The 21,438-nt window shown below is 33.4% G+C and overlaps 1 protein-coding gene across 1 annotated transcript in view; it reads left to right on the forward strand.

Annotated features, from left to right (window-relative positions):
* The window catches only part of LOC117102174 (carboxypeptidase E-like), a 31,310-nt gene that overhangs the window by 6,085 nt on the left and 3,787 nt on the right, over positions 1 to 21,438 (forward strand). Inside the window, exons 2-4 of the mRNA XM_033242390.1 lie at positions 17,707 to 17,915; positions 18,938 to 19,084; positions 20,751 to 21,045. Of these exons, the coding sequence (XP_033098281.1) occupies positions 17,707 to 17,915; positions 18,938 to 19,084; positions 20,751 to 21,045 (651 nt within the window). The remainder of the gene's footprint in view (positions 1 to 17,706; positions 17,916 to 18,937; positions 19,085 to 20,750; positions 21,046 to 21,438) is intronic.

A 21,438-nucleotide genomic window follows, 5' to 3' on the forward strand; every position in this document is an offset into this window, starting at 1 on the left:
AAATGTAACTTATAGCAATTTTATTCGAAAATTTAATTAAAAATGTTCATATCTACCTCCATAGATGAATCATTATCAGGATTCGTTTGTAATCCAGAAAATGAAAACATCCTGGTTCAGCTGTTTTTCATTCGTGACCATTTTTTAAAGTGTTGAGACAATAAATTTTGTATAAAATATGAATTGATAATCAAAATATTTGTTGAATATTTGCCCATAAGCTTAAACGTTCGTCCATATTTTGTTTTTTTTTCATTACATAATTGCTGTATACAGACAAACATTAACCGACAACAAGGCCTTGCGAAATCTCAAGGTAATCATTATGACGGACCCTGGAAAAACTGTGGTGCGGTGCTAATTGAGGGGAGGGTGATATTAAAGCAAGGGCCCTAGCTGGGGTATTGGTGTGATAATCAAGTTCTGGACTATAATTTTCACATTATCTTTAACAAATTTCTTAGACATGTCACTGGTCGCTTATTCCTATCCGACTTGACCTTTCTTCAACTCAGTTGATGACAGCTCAGAATTTGAAACACCGATATAGCAGCTTCCTTTTCCTTGCAGGATTTGTGTGTAAATTTGTGTGAATTTATGTATAATATATCATTTTATTGTGATTTTTTTTTTGCGGATTACAGTCCATGGCTTAAACAGATAATAGAACAGAATTGAATTCTATCAAAATTTAGTCCGGTTCGGTCGTCATGTTTAGGTATAGTGCCCCGGAGCCAGTAAACATGCGCGTGACAGAAATCTTAATGAGGTACGCGTGGCATTACGACCAATGGAGAAGTCATGTTTTACGTTTTCATGAGACATAAGAGGAACTAATGCGGACGCGAAATAATTGACGTTAAACGTATGAGAGGGTCTCAGTAATTAATGTATTTTTAAAACCATGTTTATAATACTTCCAGTTTGTCCAAGCTGATATTCAGAGGCCCTCTAAAATAAATGAAATAATGTGATGCTTTTATCAGTAAAGTCTCTTAATGAGGCATACACAGGCATTTTATTGGTAGCGTTTTTTTTTTTAACTTGAGGGTTCTATTGATTTAACCCAGTAAAATTGAACCTATAATTGATCCTTGCTGAATAATATAGCACATATGTTTTTGAATTGGTTACAAATTAAATAATATTATCCCGTCTGTACTCTTTACTTCACAACAAAGTTTTTTAAAATAAGTACAGCTGTTAAAGATTATACTATTATTTCCATATCGAATAGTGCTACACAATGTACGTTGACAGATAAATCAGTTAGACAGTTAATCTATTTAGGCACGAATGACGATAATATAGATGACGTGTTCGTATTCATTATCGTTTTCGTAAGGTTGCGAAATCACCCTAATGTACCGTAATTGTGCACGCGTTTTCGTAAATGGGTTTATTGTATGAGCGGTTACACGCACGTATGTCGCAGTTTTAAACGAGTCTACCGTAACGTTAACCTGATAATATGTTAAGCGAGGGAAAGACACATAATCCTGAAATTAAAGTTTAATCTTTCAGATTGTTAAAAGATGCGCACTTGATATAGCATGGCCTTGATTTGTTGTGCCTCAATAACAGAAATGCATGTCATTTCAAAACGTTCTCAATACCAACACACTGTGTTAATACACGATACGTGATGCGTTCTACATCAAGAAAATATAGACCTATTTAACCTTATTTGTAAATTTAAACACAAACATAATACTTTCGTTTCAAATTGAGAATGTCAATACAAGTTATTTAATCTCGCTGTGTACGTTCATTTTGCGTATAATATTTCTTATAGCTACAGGCTAGGTGCCTTTATTTCATTATATTCTTGCAAACTAGGCATATAATATGAAGTTTTACCCCTTTTGTGGTTAATATAAGTTAAATATTAATATAGACCTTGTTACTTGATTTGTCATTGGTTGCTTGTGCGCCTTTCCTTGCTGTTACGAAGCGCTTTAACCCCTTGGGTCCAAGCTGTTGCATTCGTATCAGCGTAGTAGAAGGCAACCCCACCAAGTACCTACTCCTAATAATACAATCGATTACAGAAAATATTATGATTATTACTTTTATGATTTTTATGATTGTATTGAACTAATCAATTATTTTTAAATTATTACAAGGTATAGCCTATCCAGTACAGTATTTATTAGGCTTATCTTACTTAGGGACACATCTTCAAATGAGTAATTTCAATACTTTTCTTTTTCATTTGTGTTTCGCTTTCATAAACTGATATGAGAAAAATTTAGTTTGGAAATGTATTTTCTTGGATATAACGCGAAACGCAACACTACATTGTATTACTAAGCATACTAAATGTGCATGAAATATACCATTGACTCTCCTATACATTTGAAAGTAATCATTATCTAATTGAACCCAGTGGCGGCGCTACGGGTGTGGGGAAGCAGGGCTACAATCCCCCTCTCAGGGAGGCCTGCCCCACCCCCTGTCGGGAAGAGAAAATACAATTTCGTCGGCGAGAAAAAAAAAATTCAAATTATATGTATTTTGTACATAGGGCCTATTAATATACTCTAAAATCGATTAAATATGGCTGAAATTGCTTAAAAATTAAGAACAAAATAAGAACAAATTGAGGCTGAGGGAAAATGTCAAATGAGGTCTTTATAAAAAGAAAAAAAAAATAGAAAAACCAACAAATCTTATCAGTACCTTATTTGCAGTAGGTGTGACTATGTACAGCAATTCCCTCCATGCAATAGTACTGCAATAATAATTTGTATGTTTGAAAATGTGTGTAAAAATAAGAACAAAATAAGAACATTTTGAGCCTGAAATCGGCAAAAAAAAGTAAGAACACTGAGCCTGGGCAAAATGTTGCTGGTTATTATAACAAAAAAATATATGAACACGGAGGTCTGAATATTTTTTTAAACATTTTTGAATATTCCCTTTAATTGGCTAAATATACATTAAAGGTTATGACTATTCTTAGTGTGTAGACCTAAGTTAATAGAAACTGATTTTTTTTTTCAGCTTGTCTCTCATTGGAAATTTGACGTTACTAAGAATAGCAAAGTTTAAGAACTTTATAACTTTTTCTAGGCCCTATCAGTATATTAAAGCGAAGCAAATGGCAACAATAGCAATATTAATAACAACAAAAACAATTATGAAGATCAGGTTACTCTATTCAGTTCGAATTTCATTAGTATTAAGTTAAAAAAGGGGGTTGTTTCACCAGTAACTTCAATCAAACAATAATGATGATAATAATGAGAATGAGGATGATAATGATGACGACGGTGACGACGATGATGATGATGGTAAATTAGCTCATTTCAATTTAGATACAATAATTGCAATAAGAATCATCCGTGCATGGTTTAATGCAATTCCATTCATAATAACCGATTGTCCTGACGATTTTTATGTGATTTACAAACTTCATACTACGGAAAGTACTTAAATTAATTCATAACCAATTGAAGCTTATATATAATGCATTTAGTGAGGAATTATTGGTAATTAGCGACTGAAACCATTTTATTGTAATTATAAATTGAAAGCTAATACAAATATAAAAGTTTCCAAAAGTATGTCAATGTCAAAGCTTATTACTTTTGACCAATCCAGTCGAGTTTTAATGACTTGATTTACTTTTCTTTTATGTGCTTGATTTTCAATCTTGTATCCCTGTTTGAAGTGTATAAATAAATGTTTTTTATCGGGAAATAAATGATATGATATAATATATGATATCACTAGCAGTATGCCTGTATCTTTAACAGAACAATTACGGTATCTTATAAACCTACTGCATTGTATTACGTCATCTTAATATCCATGTTTTTTTATTGCAAGTTCATAAACATTTCCCTGTATGATATCTGTTGCATCTGTTTGTCAAGGGTAAGTCGCCTCAACACCCACAGGGTCCGCAAACTGTTGTTCGGCCCTTAATCACATTAATTATTGAACAACGCCGAGCTTTCAAATCTGATGTCGTAACAGTTACACAATTAAGGTAGTCTTTATGAGACAAATGAAATTACTGTAGTTCATATTAAGAAATAAATTGCATTGAGGGAAAATTTGTAACAGTTAATTTAATCTAACTCTATCAGGTATATTTCTGTGATTTCATCCCTGAAATTGTTTCTTTGAATACGATACTAACAGACAAAACAAAAATTGAGCCAAAATAATAAATCCTCCATAAATAAAAAATGTGACAGTAGCTTTTAAAAATCATAAAATATCGGTGTTTTTACATAGATATAAGACGTACAATTACTTGCCAAATAAACAATTATGCAAGATGACTTCGTAATTTATAGTGACATCATAATCCAATTTATTGAATGGTAGGAAAACTTTCTTAAGATTAGAATCCTTGAAGAACGTGTTTATAATTTGATAATTTGGTTTATGATGGAAGTATCTTGAGAAAATTTTAAAGAGATAATCCAAAATCGCAGCTCATGTTTCCACCTTCGAATACCCAGGCGTTGAACTTCCTTTGAAAATCAATCTGTCCTTTAATTCAATGTAGCAGATATTTCCTTGCATTTCATTCCTGTTCACAAATTTATATCTAGGCATATTAAAGTAGGCGTACGTAAACGTGCATTAATAATTATATCGTGTTATATCTAGTGAAATATGGAATCTAAATCCTTATAGGCCTATTTGACGATGATCATTCGATCAGTGCTTTATTAAATGCGCTTGCAACTGATATACATTAGGCCTACGACTGTTTTGATGTACAGTAAAGACGTTTCCTTTTCCCGTCTCACCCTAGACTTCTAAAGTGGATTAAACTTCATCAGCCGGGCGTCATCTGTTAACAAATATTTTTAATTGAATTATTATTATTATTATTAACTCTTCACTTTAGTATTCATAATTATTAATTGTTTATTTATATCAAACTACATCGGAATCCAGTTAAACATTAGTTGATGTTTATAAACATGCACAACATTTTTCCCCTACCATGTACTAACTATAAAAACAATTAAATTTTTAATTGAATTATTATTATTATTAACGCTTCACTTTAGTATTCATAATTATTAATTGTTTATTTATATCAAACTACATCGGAATCCAGTTAAACATTAGTTGATGTTTATAAACATGCACAACATTTTTTCCCCTACCATGTACTAACTATAAAAACAAATAAATTTTTAATTGAATTATTATTATTATTATTATTAACGCTTCACTTTAGTATTCATAATTATTAATTGTTTATTTATATCAAACTACACCAGAATCCAGTTAAACATTAGTTTCCCCTACCATGTACTAACTATAAAAACAGTTTGGTAAAATATGACGTTCAGTATAATAATAGCAATACATTAACAAACAAAAAAAAGAAACAGTGATAAAACACTAACCTTTTCTCACTAAGTAGTTTTTAAGCGATTTTGTTGCACTAGTAGTATAACTATGTCATCAGTTTACCTTAGGTTTATTGGTGGAAACATAAAAATGTTGTTTCTCTTTCAAAACTGTGTGGATTTTAGATATAAACTGCAGCTAAGAATATGGATACTTAAATGATGCATTTCTCTTGTGGACGTCTGCAAAGGTGTACCAGTGGGCTAACGGAAAGGCGAGTAATATCTACAGACTAGGGGAGTCTATCAAACCGACTCCAGCCTTAAAGAAAATCTGTCCACCAATCCCAGAATGAGCCTAATGAAATGAAAGTAGAAATAGCAACTGGTTAAAATCACAATTTCAAAATAACGAGACAGAATTGAAAAATAAATGAAGAGATAAGCAATACTTCATTAACCCGTCCCGCAGCCCCTTCCTATAACACACATACACACGCGCGCACGTCGTACCAATGACGCCATAGATGGAATACGGCTGATTACAAATAATAATGAATTTCACTTGTAGGGACCACAATTTTACACGTTTTTTGCTACTCTGCACTATGATCTCGCAGTTTTATTGGTGGAGGGATGGAGGCTCACAATGTGAAAGGTGAGGGGTGAGCCTTTAATGAGGTGATTTGAGGACACCGTATATTTTAAACCTTGAATCTATTGTTTTGAGCATTGTCAAGAAGACGGAGTCCCTTCTGATACGTTAGTGGTTCTGCGCCCTTCAGTCCTCCATCCTTAATATGTTACTTCATATAGAAAAGTGCTAGTAAAGAATTCAATTATTTAGTTCCATTTCTCTCGCAACTGTATCACATCCCTGCACAAATACCTATTTCCTGTTTGAAAGCTAAGTAAAATAGTTTAATGGTCTATTGTATAAAAAACAGGTGTCAGCCCGATTTAAATACTTACTTCGACGTTCAAAGGATTCTAAAGAATGATGCACGGACCTACCTACGAAGCCCCATAGGCCTCATTTGTAAATTCAAAAAATAGAAATGGTCGAATTAATTTTTTTACAGCTGTAGTAGACCTTTATTATTACTCTATTGTGCTCAAGTTTGTTTTCAAAAAGAAAAATAAATTGTGGTGCACGTTTTTGAAAGCCGGTTTTAAACATGGTTCTTCGTGCCGAAATGAATAATCCAACGATTGTTCCCACCACGGTAGCCTACCACTAATTTGTTATTTTGCAAGACACGGCGTTTCCCACCTGTCATCCCTTTTTCTTCACCGCCAGCCGCATTAATACCTTATAGTCATTTTTTTTATATGTTTCAATTATTTTTTTCCCTTCAAATCTGTACCTCTGGATAAACAACCTATTACAAACTAAGCCATCCATTATATTCCATTATACCGAGGTACTTATGTAACAAACTTAATTTTCACCTTCAGATTTAAATACTTTACCCCCACCAATAAAGTGTTGCGAAGTCATACACTAGCATGCCAAGTGTAAACAAAATAAACAAATTCTTACAAACTAAGCTAAAGAAAACTCTTTGTTTTCAAAACCAAAATCACACTATTATTCAAGAATTTCAATTCAACAATTACCTAGTCTTGTCTCTCAGTGAATGATTTCACAAAAACATATTGAATTAAAACATAGAATACAAATCTGTCGATTTGACATGACGTAAAATTTAATTTATGACAAGAATGACAACCCTTAAAGGGATATTGATTATTTACATAATTTAGAGATATAGCATACTGTGTATTGAACTCGAACATTATGATTCAATATTTGAAATATTTATATAAAATCACTTTATTCAATAAAACATAAAAATACAATATATGAAATAAAGGATTACAACATAGCCCTATTTACAGTCCTAGGTCAAAACTGGATCACAAAGATGCAATACAATATAACATAAGAACACTAAAATCCTTACCAAAATACAGCAGCATTAAAATAGAAATAAAAAACATGGTATCTTTAACTTAAACAAGTTTGTGTTTTTATTCAGAATTACTTGCATTAACTCAAGTAAGTAACTTTATATTTCATTTAAACATAATAAAACACATGACAAAACATTAACAGAATTGGAATTAGCGCCTCAATGCCTTTCAAAAAAATAAATAAAGAAAAACAATATTCTGCTATATTCTTTGGATTAAATTAGCTGAGTTTATGGTAAAACGTTTTGAAATCAGCAAAATATGAATCGCTAGTGTGTTTTGGAATTTGATAGAGGATTAGACAATTTTGTAAATGAGCAAATACATTTTAGGCCCTATTTTATTTTGAAGGGTTTTCCAGACATACTACAGACAGATCTTCAAATACATTGATTCATCGTATTTATGACTCGGATTATTTCTTTCCAATTCAACTTTACTTGTTGAGTCACCAATGTAGGCCTTTTCTACCCTTTAGTTAATTCCCATAAATGTAAACATCGAAGGATTTTCTGCGATTTAAAAATATAAAAATGACAAACCCACAACAAATAAAGATAGACTATATCAGTGTTTCTCATTAGTTAAGTACTGTATCACATTTAACAGTGTGTTCATTAATTATGATGACATCAAACGGCTGTGTATGTATCAAAAAATAATTAATCAACTTCTTATCATTGAATAGCTCAACATTGCAAGATACATCGCGATTATAAATATAAATAGGCCTATGACAAATTACAAAAAAATATATAGTTATACATTGGCCGTATATACAATTTGTTTGCTAACTTGATGACACCAACTCAATATGTATAAGAAAAATGTTTTAAGGTGTAATTTTGTGGGTTTTTTTTTTTTGTACTTGAGGAATATAATTCGATGTTTGATTAGCTTACTTTGTATTTTAAGTAGGCCTCAGTGATTTTTTTTCGAAATGTATTTGAAAATTCGCCATTTTTCAAAAAATATTTTTTATAATGAATCGCCGGAAATGCTGATTATTTTAGGCCGGATAGGATCTGTAATAAAGTGCAGGCATGTAATAGAGGGGAGTTTATTTTTTGTGTGTATGTGCTTAAAAGCTGATATTTATACCAGTTTTAAACTTTTATAACTACAGAGGTATAATATTCTATACCCTTATAAGTCTTATAAGTACTCTTCATTAGTTTAAAAGACTGCAGTGTCAACGTAGAACCATAAGTAAACTTGTATAAACTGGTACATTACAGTACATCTAATCAGATTACTTCCAAATTCATACAGTGTTCAGCAGTGGGTGTTGAAATTTCATCAACTTGATGACTGTTAGGCCTATATCTAATAAGCTTAATCTACCAACTGCACAATCAGTTCAAGAACAGCACTAATAAAAAACTGACATGCACAATTTAGTATGTTTGTAGTGAAATGTAACCATATGCATGATTACTGAACCGAGCCTTCCATGTGTACACTTAAAAAATGTCTATCGACCCGGAAACATTAATGTACTGTACAGTCGCTTTTAACTATGTGTTTTATTATTAACACACCACAGGTAATACAATAAAATAGCTACCGTATCTATTATATCCACGAATGTTATTTTGTGCGTGAGTTATCTCATTCCACTATTTTTAATAATTGTAATTTTATATGAATTAACAATGACAACATTCTCAATCAATCAGTCTACAAACCAAAAACTAAACAATTTACTTATCACTAAACCAAGCATGAATCTACCATCCAATCTACCAACATGCCTACACCAACGCACCAAGCAACCAACATGCTAAGAAATCAAGCAAACCATACCACGAAACTAATAATAAATCATTCGAGTAAGCAAGCACCAACATAAGAATCAAAGAATAACAAAGCAACCAACCAACCAATCAAAGAACCAAGCAAGGACACAAGAAACGACCAAGCAACCGAGAGCCCCTCTCCCCCCATAAAAAAATACCAACCAACCAACCAACCAACCTGCCAACCAAGAAGTTCAGATAATGAATCAAGTGATCAAGGAATCACGCAATTCAGCAACTAACCTACAGTAGGCTTACCAAGGAAATAACCAGCCTACCAATCAACCAACTAACCAATAAACACAAGGAAGCAAACAACCACCCACCTAAACAAACAACCAAGTGACTAAAATTTTGACATTAATTGGTTTAATATTTCAATAATGTGCAAAACATCCAACCTACCAATAAATAAAACAAGTACTGGGAGTATCCGTATTGCCATTCGTAAATTTTAAATAATAAAAACAAAATATTTGCGAAACAAGTCGGAAAAGCAGAATTAATTATCGTTCATCATTTCATTTCCTCTCCAACAATAACTTCACACATTTAGATCTCTTCCTCTGCAAATATGAACAGGTTGTTGGACAGCCTACTTGTCTGCTGAGATTCATCGGATGACTCGTATAATTATACGTTTTAATTTGTGTTTTAAATTAGTTGTATTACGATTAAGTCAATTTTATGAAAGGTTAGTCCTTCATGCATATAATTGAACTTTTGATAATTTAGAAAGGAAGCTGGAGTGATGATTGCACTAAAAACAGGTCAATCACAAACAGTATAGACTTATATCAAATAGTTTTTTTAATGAGAAATTAAGAAGTAATTGTATATATATATATATTATATATAAAATCAAACGAGTAGGTGACTGCATCGGCCACTCTGCACTTTTTCTTTAGGCGTTTTGAGCCTATGAGATTGCTATTTTGTAAATTTTGTAAATATTAGCTGATTTGTTTTACATATCAATCATCGTAACTTTAGGTTCACTTCAACGATTTGTATCCAAATGAGATGATTTTGTATGTGAATTTTACTGACTAAATATATAGCCTACTCAAAAACGATTTAACCAAGGTCAGAAACTAAAAATATATATTGTGGAATAAATTATTAATATTGATACTAGTCTTATAATTAGCCTATAGCAGAAGGAGTTATAAAAGTTAGTAATGATATATTTTATTTCATGTTACTGTTATATTGTGCTCTGTGGTTCAGATACCGTATATAGCAAGTTTAATAAGTTAGTTTCGGTTTATGTTAAGCATTCAGTCTTCTGAGACAGGTAATTGTGTCGATGTTTTGGTAAAGTAAGTAAGTAGCCTATCCAATAACACATTTTTTTCCACAGCAACTGCGCTTCACATTATTTGCAACTTATACTAATGGATTATCCATACTCCCAGGTGTGCTTAAATTCACCAACATCAAAATACATTATCAATTTCATTTTATTAACTTGTTTAAGAGGAAAAGATGAAACACAAACTTTACTCTCCCTGATAAATTATAGACAATTTGGTGAACATTAACTAGGTATAATATACCGTAATCGATCATTTACAGCACCAACACATTGCCTGCAATGCCCACCACTCCAACAACTGTCTGGCGGCAACTGACAGTGTCTACCGCCCTCTTAGGCTATCTAAGTCAAACTTACGCCATATTGTAGCCCCCTGTAGCACCACCTCAAGTAAGAATGTTACCAGGGATATAAGAAATGTTTAAAAAAAAAAGAAGCTCTAAATCGTCTTGCTGTAATGTTTTATGCATAAATTGTTAACGTACATTGTGCATATATATACGTATATCTTAAAATAAAGTCGGCTCCACTATGGTGTAAGACAAGTTGCACGAAAGGAGAGAGGCTAGTGATCTTAGAGCCGTAATGATATCGCACGGGCCTCTATGGTCTAACGGTATGACGCTCGCAGAGATAGTGAGAGAATGTGGGTTCGATTTCCACCAGAGACCTCTTTTTTCACAACTTACAAGGAATTTTTCGTTGATGAACCAAGTCTGATACGATTTTCCATCATGTTTTTATATATTTGAGCATTTTATATATTTTGTATTATTCTATATATTCTATATATATATATATATATGTATATATATATATATATATATATATATATATATATATATATACGCCTCTCTCTCTCTACTCTCTCTCTATATATATATGCCCTATATAGTTTTATATATATATATATATAATATATACGTGTAGGCCTACATGTAAATAATATTACGTATATGTCGATAAACTAATTATGATAATGATAAAAATATTTCTTTAAGTATAAGAACAAATGAGTCTTAACCTTTTATGACCTAACAATATGACTCTGAGTTAATAGAATCATCAAAAATTGAATTTTTGATCGAATAATGTATGGTTTTTAGGTTGCTCTAGGCCTTATCCACAAAGTAACTATGAATTTCCGCTACCTGCAGTTAGCAACGTCTCTAGAGTAGCCAATGCCAACTGTCTATACATTAAATATAAAAGGCCCCTAACCCTTTCGAATGGAACTATTTTATTCACTTTAACAGGAATATATACTAGTGGAGCATTGCATTGTCCCTATATTATTTTTACATAGATTGGCTGGTAATCAATTTAAGATTCCGTAGTAAAATTCTTTTTTCTCTGGAAAATGCTCCGATGAGCTTAAATCTATCATGCCTCTACTATTTCTCTTTGCTCATGTAAACCGGTCGACTCGCAATAACCATCAGTCATTGTTTTGCTCCCTTTCTTCGCACTACCTCTCACTCACGCTCCTTCATCGTCCAAACTTTGATTCTCTGGAATTCTCCCCCGGCTTCTTTCTCCCCTTCATCCTTTAACCGCAAGACTTTAAAAAAATCACATCAACAGCTCCCTCTTGCATCGCTAGCCTAACTCTAGTCGTTCTTTTTCAAGGTCTTGTTATAGGGTTCCCTTTGTCATGTATTCTCTCTAAAACAAGAGAGTCTGTAAAAGTTTAACTTTTTAGATCTGTATATCTTAGTGGAAGTAAGTTTATTATGATTGTTTTAAATGAGGAATGGAACGTTTTTAACTGCTGTTACATCTACTAGGCCATGAAACTTACATAAATATAGTCACAATCTGTAGACTAACCATGTTATGCGCGCACCAATAATCCTCAAGGTCTTCGTCTGGCACTGGACCAGTAAGGCATAATGTGTTACTCTGTTGAAGGTACGGTCGTGCCGAAATGCTACACTATTTCAAGTTAAATCATAATTGTATTGACTAATATTTTGAAATAGTTTCCAGGCATTAGTCAACACTGATTTCAATCGAGTGGTCTGGTCTGATTCAAGGCACTCAGAAAAGTACGTTATGCTGAATCATGCAGCAATATCAAATAAAAAAAAGTCTACTTAATCACATGCACTATCGATAATTAATACGAATTTGTTAGCGGCACAACATAAGCATTATTTGCACTCATGCGTCTTTAAAATTCTTGATCTACTTTAGTTCCCTGGGTACTTATATAGGCCTACTCATGAGTTTAATCTATCGTTGGAATGAATCAGAAAATGTTATTAGAGAACCCTAACGAGTTGTTATTTTCAAGGGAATTGGTAAACTAACTCCCGGGAGCGGTTTTTGTCAACGTCAACCATCCGTTTTCATGATGATCAAATAAAACAGTGAGAACAGAGGGCAAAATATCAAGGAGCAACTTGTACGCAGGGTATGACAAACGCTAAAGAGGTCCTAAAATTAGCATAGGTCTAAGCAAAAAATTCGTCTATTTTTCAACTGCAGGTCTAGGGCTACTTAATGATATGACTATTAAGATACACAAACGACGAGCGATTTCAGTTGAAGGAAGGATTTATTAATTGAAATTACAAGATCCTCTAGCATAAAAGTAATTAATGTAGTAACACTTGTGATTGTTATCCGGATTGTGGTTATAGAAGATATCATTACTAGCATCTGCAACACCCTCAAAGATTCGATCAAAAACATTGAACTGCTTATATTATATTAAAGTATGAATGGCTCAAGGACTTAAAGTCTTTGATTGGCTTGGCAGTATATTCAGTTCAAATTTTCGAAAGAAGCTACTTATTAACTTACTTAAATAGCCAATAGAAAGCAAATGTTTAGGTTCGAGTTTATTAACGCAACAAAGACAGGACGTAAAGATTCCTAATAGTAAAACAATCAACACTTTAATTCTGAAAATATTGATTAAAACACAAGCTTCCGTGTTCCTATTCATGTAAAAGTAATGTGTACAAAGAAAGTATGAAAGCTTATATTTTAATGAATATTTCAATAAGGTCTTTAATGACTAAAGCATTTAACACATTTATTAGGCCTACTTCGCCGTGCAAACCTTCAAACAATTTCATTTTTCTACTGGTTATATCAAACTAGTATGACCCATCACAATGGGAAGCGCTTAGAGGCCCTGTTGGTGTTAAGCGCATAATATGAGTCTAACATATTACCACCCTTTTTTCGGAATATAAGGTAAAAATTCTTTTGTGTCGCCAGGTGACCTCCGTAACGACTGGTTTCAGCCGACTATACAGTGCCTAAGCTGTCAAGCATAGCTAATGAGTGGGACCAGGGAGGAGCAGAATTCGCGCCCTGATTCTGTCTCTCTTCATTGCTTGCTTTCGTTACAGTGTCCAGTTTTTTTTTGTGTGTTTTTTTTTTCAATTTCAGACACCAGTACGTGGCATTCACGTCCATATCTAAACCCATGTTATCCTATATATCGAGCATTTGGCTCCATATAATTCCCCGTTCGTCACATTTCCATATTTCTCTCGCTTCCATCATATCGTCTGGGCTTTCACCCCATGTTACTGTAACATGGTTTTTGACGTATTTCACCCAGACTTTTAAGCGACTACCTATCTATATATATATATATATTAATTGTATTTTACAATTTTAATTAAATTTGTGTTATATATTTTGTATACATTATGTCATATAATCATTTTGGAAACTTTTTTTTGGGGGGGGGGTGGGGGGTCAGCTCAACACGACATATATATTTTGTGAGATTGCTGACCTCCTATTTCTGTATTTTTTTATTTTGTATGTATCTTCGTCATATTATTCACAATTTTTAATAAATGACAATTTTATCCCATTCATGCGTATTGCGTTGTTTGCTTGTGTAGCTTAGTGGGTTGTGTATTGGAGAAGCCTGGGGACACAAATATTATTATTATTTTCGAAAAGTAGCTCATCTCTGTTGGTGTTTGAATATACTAAACGTTTAAACTTTTGATCACAACACAAACAATTTCACGGTAATGAAATTTGTTTGTGTTGTGATCAAAAGTTTAAACGTTTAGTATATTATTATTATTATTATATTGTTACCCACTTATACTGCTTCCTCCCATTATTCAATTGGAATATTTTCAAATAATTTAATTTCGCCACTTCCCCTAATATTTCTTTGATAAAATAAAAAATATATTAAAAAAATCCTGTCACACAGACATTCTAAGTCATGCCTACTGGAAAAAATTATTAAATTCTTTGTACTTTCCGTAACCCTGCAGCATGTTTGTGTCAGTTGTACCAAAGTTAACTCCAATTGGCCTTTTAATCGGAGATTAAGCTAAACAATACAGGTAACTAAATTCCATTGGTTTTATGCAACATTGCATTTCTTGCGTTATCACGATATTCGTTCATACTTAACACGACCCTAAGTGTAGCACTATAACAGACAGGTTCAACAAGCCTTATCCTCATCCTTTGTTCAAAAATATTCCAAAAAGAGATTGGCTAATATAAAAAGGGGCTACAAAAGGTTGTCGAATTAACTGACATGTTCCACGGGTCTTACTTTTATAGATACAAAAGAGTACGTCCCTTATTATTATGTTTCCACTTAAGCAAGCATAAATTCCCAGACGGTTGTATCATTTGTACAATTTTTCTGAAATACAAATGTATCAATTGTATTAATTGGCTGGGTCTCAAATTGTGACTAGGATCATACAGTAGGGACTTAAAATTCTGAATCAAACAAAAAAAATGTGACATTAATACGGCGGTCGTGCCAATATCATCCACAGGCATTTACCTGTAAACAAGTTATATCTAAACTATCTTAATTCAGAAGTCGCATAGATCAACGGTTCTTAATTCACTAAGTCCAATGACTTGAGTAACCTTGGCAACCATCATTTCTTGTACGATCTTGACAGTTTCAGGTAATTTTGCTATTTTGATTGTATGACTCAGCGTATCCCAGACGGTAATAAAGCATACGAATCCCCTAAGATACAGTACACTTAAAGCGAAACAGCAAACGCCATCACAATTGCCAGACAGGCATACACTTAGTAATTTAAGAAACTAGACCTAGAAATATTAAAATAAACACTCATTATATAAAACACAAACCGCCTGATTTGCATATGATTCAGAGAATCTTTATACTGTGATCTATACATATTTTTATGTATGCATATTTAAATATTTTTTTTCGGATAATTTGGTTGATTATCATGTGTGTACCGATAATTGTAGGTGCTATGAGTGCGTGTAGGTTATGTGTAGGCCCTGGTGTGTCGACCTATGTGGGTGTGTAAACCTATATGTGTAGGTGTATAGTTGTGTGTCTGTGTCTGCTAGCGTGATTCATAACATTTTGAGTGTGACTGCATGAATTTTCAGAAGAAACTGTACAACATTTTATTCCTTTGGGTGAAAATCTACAATGTAATTACGCTATCCCCTAAATAGATACGGTACCGTACTGTACAACCCCGTTAGGCCTACTTCCCCCTAGGCCTGTGTGTTTATAACTGATAGACAATCTGACATGATTATAAGAGGAGGCTGTCATGAAAATGCCTGGTCTACAAAAATCACATGAATGTTCATAATTTGTTTTTATATTTATACTTCACTCATTCCACTCTTCTTATTCTGTGAGGATTATGCGATGTTAAGTGAAAAGAAAATAGCCTGGACTGACTACAAACAGGCCTAATGTAATTAAAGCGCCACCTGGTATTATCTTGTATAGTGTTGTGAATTCTGTAGGCTTATGTATTTACCCTTACGCCTCCATGGATATAATAACTATCACGAATACTGTACGTAATAAAATGTTTTAGACAGTTTATATTAAGGCTATCGTATCGCTGGCCAGCTTTCTTATGGAGGCCTTTTTATAATTACGACTCAATAGCAATAATTAATAACATTCCATTGACTGCTACCAAACTGTAGAGATTATTCAAGCAACATGACATACTGAAGGGCGTCCCCTAGCAATACAGGTTCAGTACTTACTTAACATTATTTTGCACATTAGCTTTCGGTTTTACACGCTTTATTTAGCAACACTACCAGGAGATTAGGCCTGTTGATGAGGGGAACATGCTGACTAATGACATCTTGTTTAAAGGGTGACAAACTGGGTTTATTGTTTAAGCCCTAAGAAGACTGAGGGTCGACGCGGGCCCCCACCAAGGGGTGTCAAATATTATTAAGGCTAGAGGTGTCTCGTTGTGTGCCTCTATATCAACAATTTACGTCATAAGTGACGTCAACATACACGTAGGCCTATTAAATGTAAGCTAACATATTATAAATAATGGTTCGTGTTTTCAACATAACGAGATCTACCTAAGCAAGATTCTTTCAGTTATCGCAAAACAATAAACTTAAAATTAGGTATACGATTTAAAAGGGGTACAAGTAGACCTTAATGTGCAAGTCTTTATCGTGAAAAGCAACGCACGTAAAATTAAAGGGCCACTGAATAATCTCTTGTTAATAATAATTTTAAAAAAGCACGCACCATGCGATATTAGTCAGTTAATTATCTGTGAACCTTTTTTTAATCCTTGATGCTGCTTTTTGGCATATTGTTTAGTTAACTCTATTTTTCTCTTCTTTTTTCTAAGTCATTCTTCTCATTATTTTCACTTCTTATATTTTTGCTCCTCAGCATCATTATTATAATAATCATCGTCATCATCGTCATCGTCATCATCACCATCATTATCGTCATCATCGTCGCCATCCAGAGATAGGCCTTTATATTTTCGTAGTTACATATTATTTATTAAGCATATTCTTTGTTTTTTGTGTTATGTGTTTTTGCCAAGAAAACAAATATCATATTATACAATGTATGAGACGAAATAAATCAAATCTTAATCTGAATCATAATGCAAATGATCACCAACACCACCATCATCATCATCACAACTATCATCATCATCCTCATCACAATTATTATGATTCTCATCAGTATCATTATTATTACCATATAATCATCATATAATTACCATCATTATAAATCATGATTATCATCGCCATCATATCACTATCCTCATAATTGATGTTCGCAAACATCATTATCATTGTAAACACCATTATCATCATTATTATCATTATCATCATCATAATCACCATCATCATCATCATCATCATTATCATCATCATCATCATCATCATCATCATCATTATCATCATCTTCATCATTATAACCATCACATCAGCAGCAGCAGTAGTAGTAGCAGTATAAGTACTTTCTCTATTTTTTTTTATCATGCAGGTGAGCCAGAATTCAAATATGTAGCTAATATGCACGGGAACGAGCCTTCCGGACGCCAGTTGCTGCTATACCTTGCACAATACCTTTGTGATAAGTATCTAGAAGACGATAGTAGAGTAATAACCATCATCAACAGTGTTAGAATCCATCTGTTGCCTTCTATGAACCCCGATGGGTTTGAAAAAGCCTGGAAAATATATAACGAAACAGTAAGTTGGATAGGCCTAAAGGCAATTGCTCAATCTTAGAATATAGTGACTCTCAAGGGAGCCCTGATACTTTCATAAACAATACATGCAGATGTGTACAAAATAAATGTATCATACAGATAAAAAAAAACAAAAACAGGTTAATTACATATTTAAATTCAGTGGAGATATCTAAATTTTGGAATATCTAAAAAAATGGGATTGGAAAATGTACCTCCTTAAAAAATACTCCTTATTCATTAATTTACAATTATTTATACAAATTTTATACAATTATTATAAATATTTTAGTTACTAGTACGGTAGTAATTAAAAGTTTTAAAATTCAGTATTTATACACATATGATTTTTTCGATTTTTTCGCTTTTTTTCGCTGTGATTTTATATTGTATTTATTGTATGCTCCCTGTTATTGGCGTTTTTGCTGTTGTTGGGGGGGGGGTGTGAAATAAAATGAAATAAATTAAAATAAATATGATTTATAAGATTGAATGACAAAATTAATTAATAAACTAAATTAATAAGATTGGTGTGTCAGAAACCACGTTTTCAATTATGTATATTTTTGGGCGAGTCGAGTGGCCGAGCGGTAAGGCAGGGGCGCCGATAGCAACAACCTTGACATCGGTGCTGGTTCCAGCAGCTCCTCGCCCATGGTTCGGTTGGTATAATCAAGTCTTCTCGGACAAGGACTTAAAATTGAGGTCCAGTGTATACATCTGGCTCGTGTACACCTTAAAGAACCCATTGCATCTTTCGGAAGAGTAGGGGTTACCCCGATGTTATGGTTCATTTCAGCTCCTGTCGTTGTGGGCCTGTAGGCCTATCTACCAAGAAGCGCCTCTCTACGGCTGCTAGGTAGTCACGGACCACGCAATTCAGCACAATAACGCTGCAAATTATGGGTTATTCTCCTATTTTATCTTTACCTCCTACCTTTATTTTATGTATAATTTGGACAATAACAGTTTTTGAATTTCAATCATGAATTAACGAAATATTGTTTTAATTTGATAACTCAGGGAAAGGTTCCATCGCTATATGGAAGAAGTAACGCCAATGATGTGAATCTCAATCGGAACTTTCCTGATCTGAACGCCGTAATGTACGATAACGAGCGTAGTGGAGGACCGAATCACCATCTGAGACCAAGGATACTACCTGCAGATGTAAGTTGACTTATTTTACCAATCACCTATAGTATATAGGCCTAGGCCCATATGCCCTGTCGAGTTAATATGATAGATGTTTACAGTTATAATACAACATAGAATACGGTACCCCTTCTCCCAGATTTAGTTTTTAACACTGCTTTGCTATGATAAAATAAGTTAACTTTCAGTGCAACACGAAAATCGTCAAATTCACCACCAGTAGTTTAAATGGTGCGAAGAGTATAATATAAACAGATAAGTTTTCTAATTAGATACAAAATATTTCCCCATTCTATAGTTTTAAGTTAAAATCCAACAACTTACAGAACTTTAAATATACAAGATAAGCAGTCACGTACAGAGTTTTATTATTCAAATCTACTATCTCAATACCAGACGGATTTTTAAAAGATTGACGAATCATTACGCATCTGGGTTCAAAACCACAATATTTATTTTTAAATCAATACCATATTAGTAAACGCCTGGTTGTCTGGTATATTTTCGTCGCAGTGACCAGAAGTTTACCTCCATGCACTTTTATATATTATTCATTCGCTATACCATTGACAATTCGATCATGTGGTACTCGAAGTGCCGATTTAGATTGAATCGTCTTTATGAATGATGATAACCGGAAAACTTAATCAAATGAATGGCTTTGCTGCAATCAAAACTTGCAAACACAATTGTTACTGAAATACTCAACTTTAGACCAATATGCAAATAAATTAATTGCTTGCTATAGAATACTTATTATTTTAAGTAATCAAAGTAACGGACATACAGAATGTATTAATATACCATCTATCATTGATACTATATTATTCTCAGAGGAGCTTCAGATGCCGGATATTGGGATGTGTAAGAATTGTTGTGCTTGTGCCCTTACTGCGCAAATGATTTTAATTTGCCAAACATACTACAATATTACATTCCCAATGGAGACCGTACTAAACAGCTGTTTGAAAAGAAGTTAAACTGCTGAAATATTACTGATTAAGTTTTGGCGTTATCTTTGCCTTGTATATATTTTATATTCCCTGACTGATAATTCACTGAAACAAAACAAACGTAGAATTAGTGAATGTTCATCAAAAGTTATAGGTGATGAGTATTGTCGAATTATTGTATTTAAATTTAAATGACTATCTGTATTTTAACTTCGTCGATGTTAAGTCGTCGATGTCATCGTCGTCATTGTCTACGTAATCTTCATAATCGTCCTCATCATCATCATCATCATCATCATCATCATCATCATCATCATCATCATCACAATCATCATCACTATCATTATCATTGTCGTCATTGTATATCATTATTTTTTATTAGGCTTATTATTCTAATTATTCGGGTTAAATTTTTCTATTAATAAGTCTTCTACAACAGTAATCTTGGATCCAAAATGACACTGAGCATCCTCATGTGGTGACACTTGTGTCTCATGCATCAGGGTGTCACACGTAGTCTGAACCTAATACACGTACGACGAAGCGTTACTTGTGATGTGCATAGCTAGCCATGCAGATGCTCCTAATTTACTTCAAGCTATGGTGAGATAATCTGAACATGGTGTGACAGAGATTTCAAATGTCAAGATTGTATGGCAGTAGATAAGAATCCTGATGTAAGATCCAGCACTTCTTAATTTTTTTTAAACTGATTTTCGACCCCTCAGATCCAACCAGAGACTATAGCCATCATGACGTGGTTAAGAATGTACCCGTTCGTACTCTCTGCAAACATGCACGACGGTCAGATGGTGGTCAACTACCCGTACGACAAGTCCCGCGACCCGATGGGTCGCTACTTCTATAGCATGTCTCCAGATGACTCTGTCTTCCGTCATCTTTCTTTAGTATATTCAAAGAATCACGAAACAATGAGTACCCGGCCTAAAACATGTTTCGGTTACGGAGAAGGGTTTCCAGATGGGATAACAAACGGCGCTTCGTGGTACAGTGTTGAAGGAGGTAAAGTATTAATTAGCTGGCTGACTTGAATTATAATATAGTACCGGTATGGTCTCTGTAACTGATGACTACGTACATCTTACAAGTTTAGGGGAAAAAAAAACCAAAAAAAGCGGTAGTTCAACTTAAATGCTTAGTATAAGGCCTACACGATTTTCATTTCCTTCCTTAATTGTCTGAAGGTTGTCACGATTTTTTTTTCTCTTGAAAATGGAAGATTGGTTCATTAATATCTTAATTGAGCATAACGCACACAGTTTTACTGTGTACCGGGCCAATTTAAGCTTAGTCGATTAAATCAAAATTGGCAACAGGTGAAACTGAGAAGAGTTTATTATCAACAGCCAAATCAACAGCCAAAGCCTGCCACTAAATAGGAATGAACCTGCATTC

Source organism: Anneissia japonica, unplaced genomic scaffold (genome assembly GCF_011630105.1).
Source record: "Anneissia japonica isolate Jap-2015-1 unplaced genomic scaffold, ASM1163010v1 scaffold1005_len2656397_cov198, whole genome shotgun sequence".
NCBI classification, from domain to species: Eukaryota; Metazoa; Echinodermata; class Crinoidea; order Comatulida; family Comatulidae; genus Anneissia; species Anneissia japonica.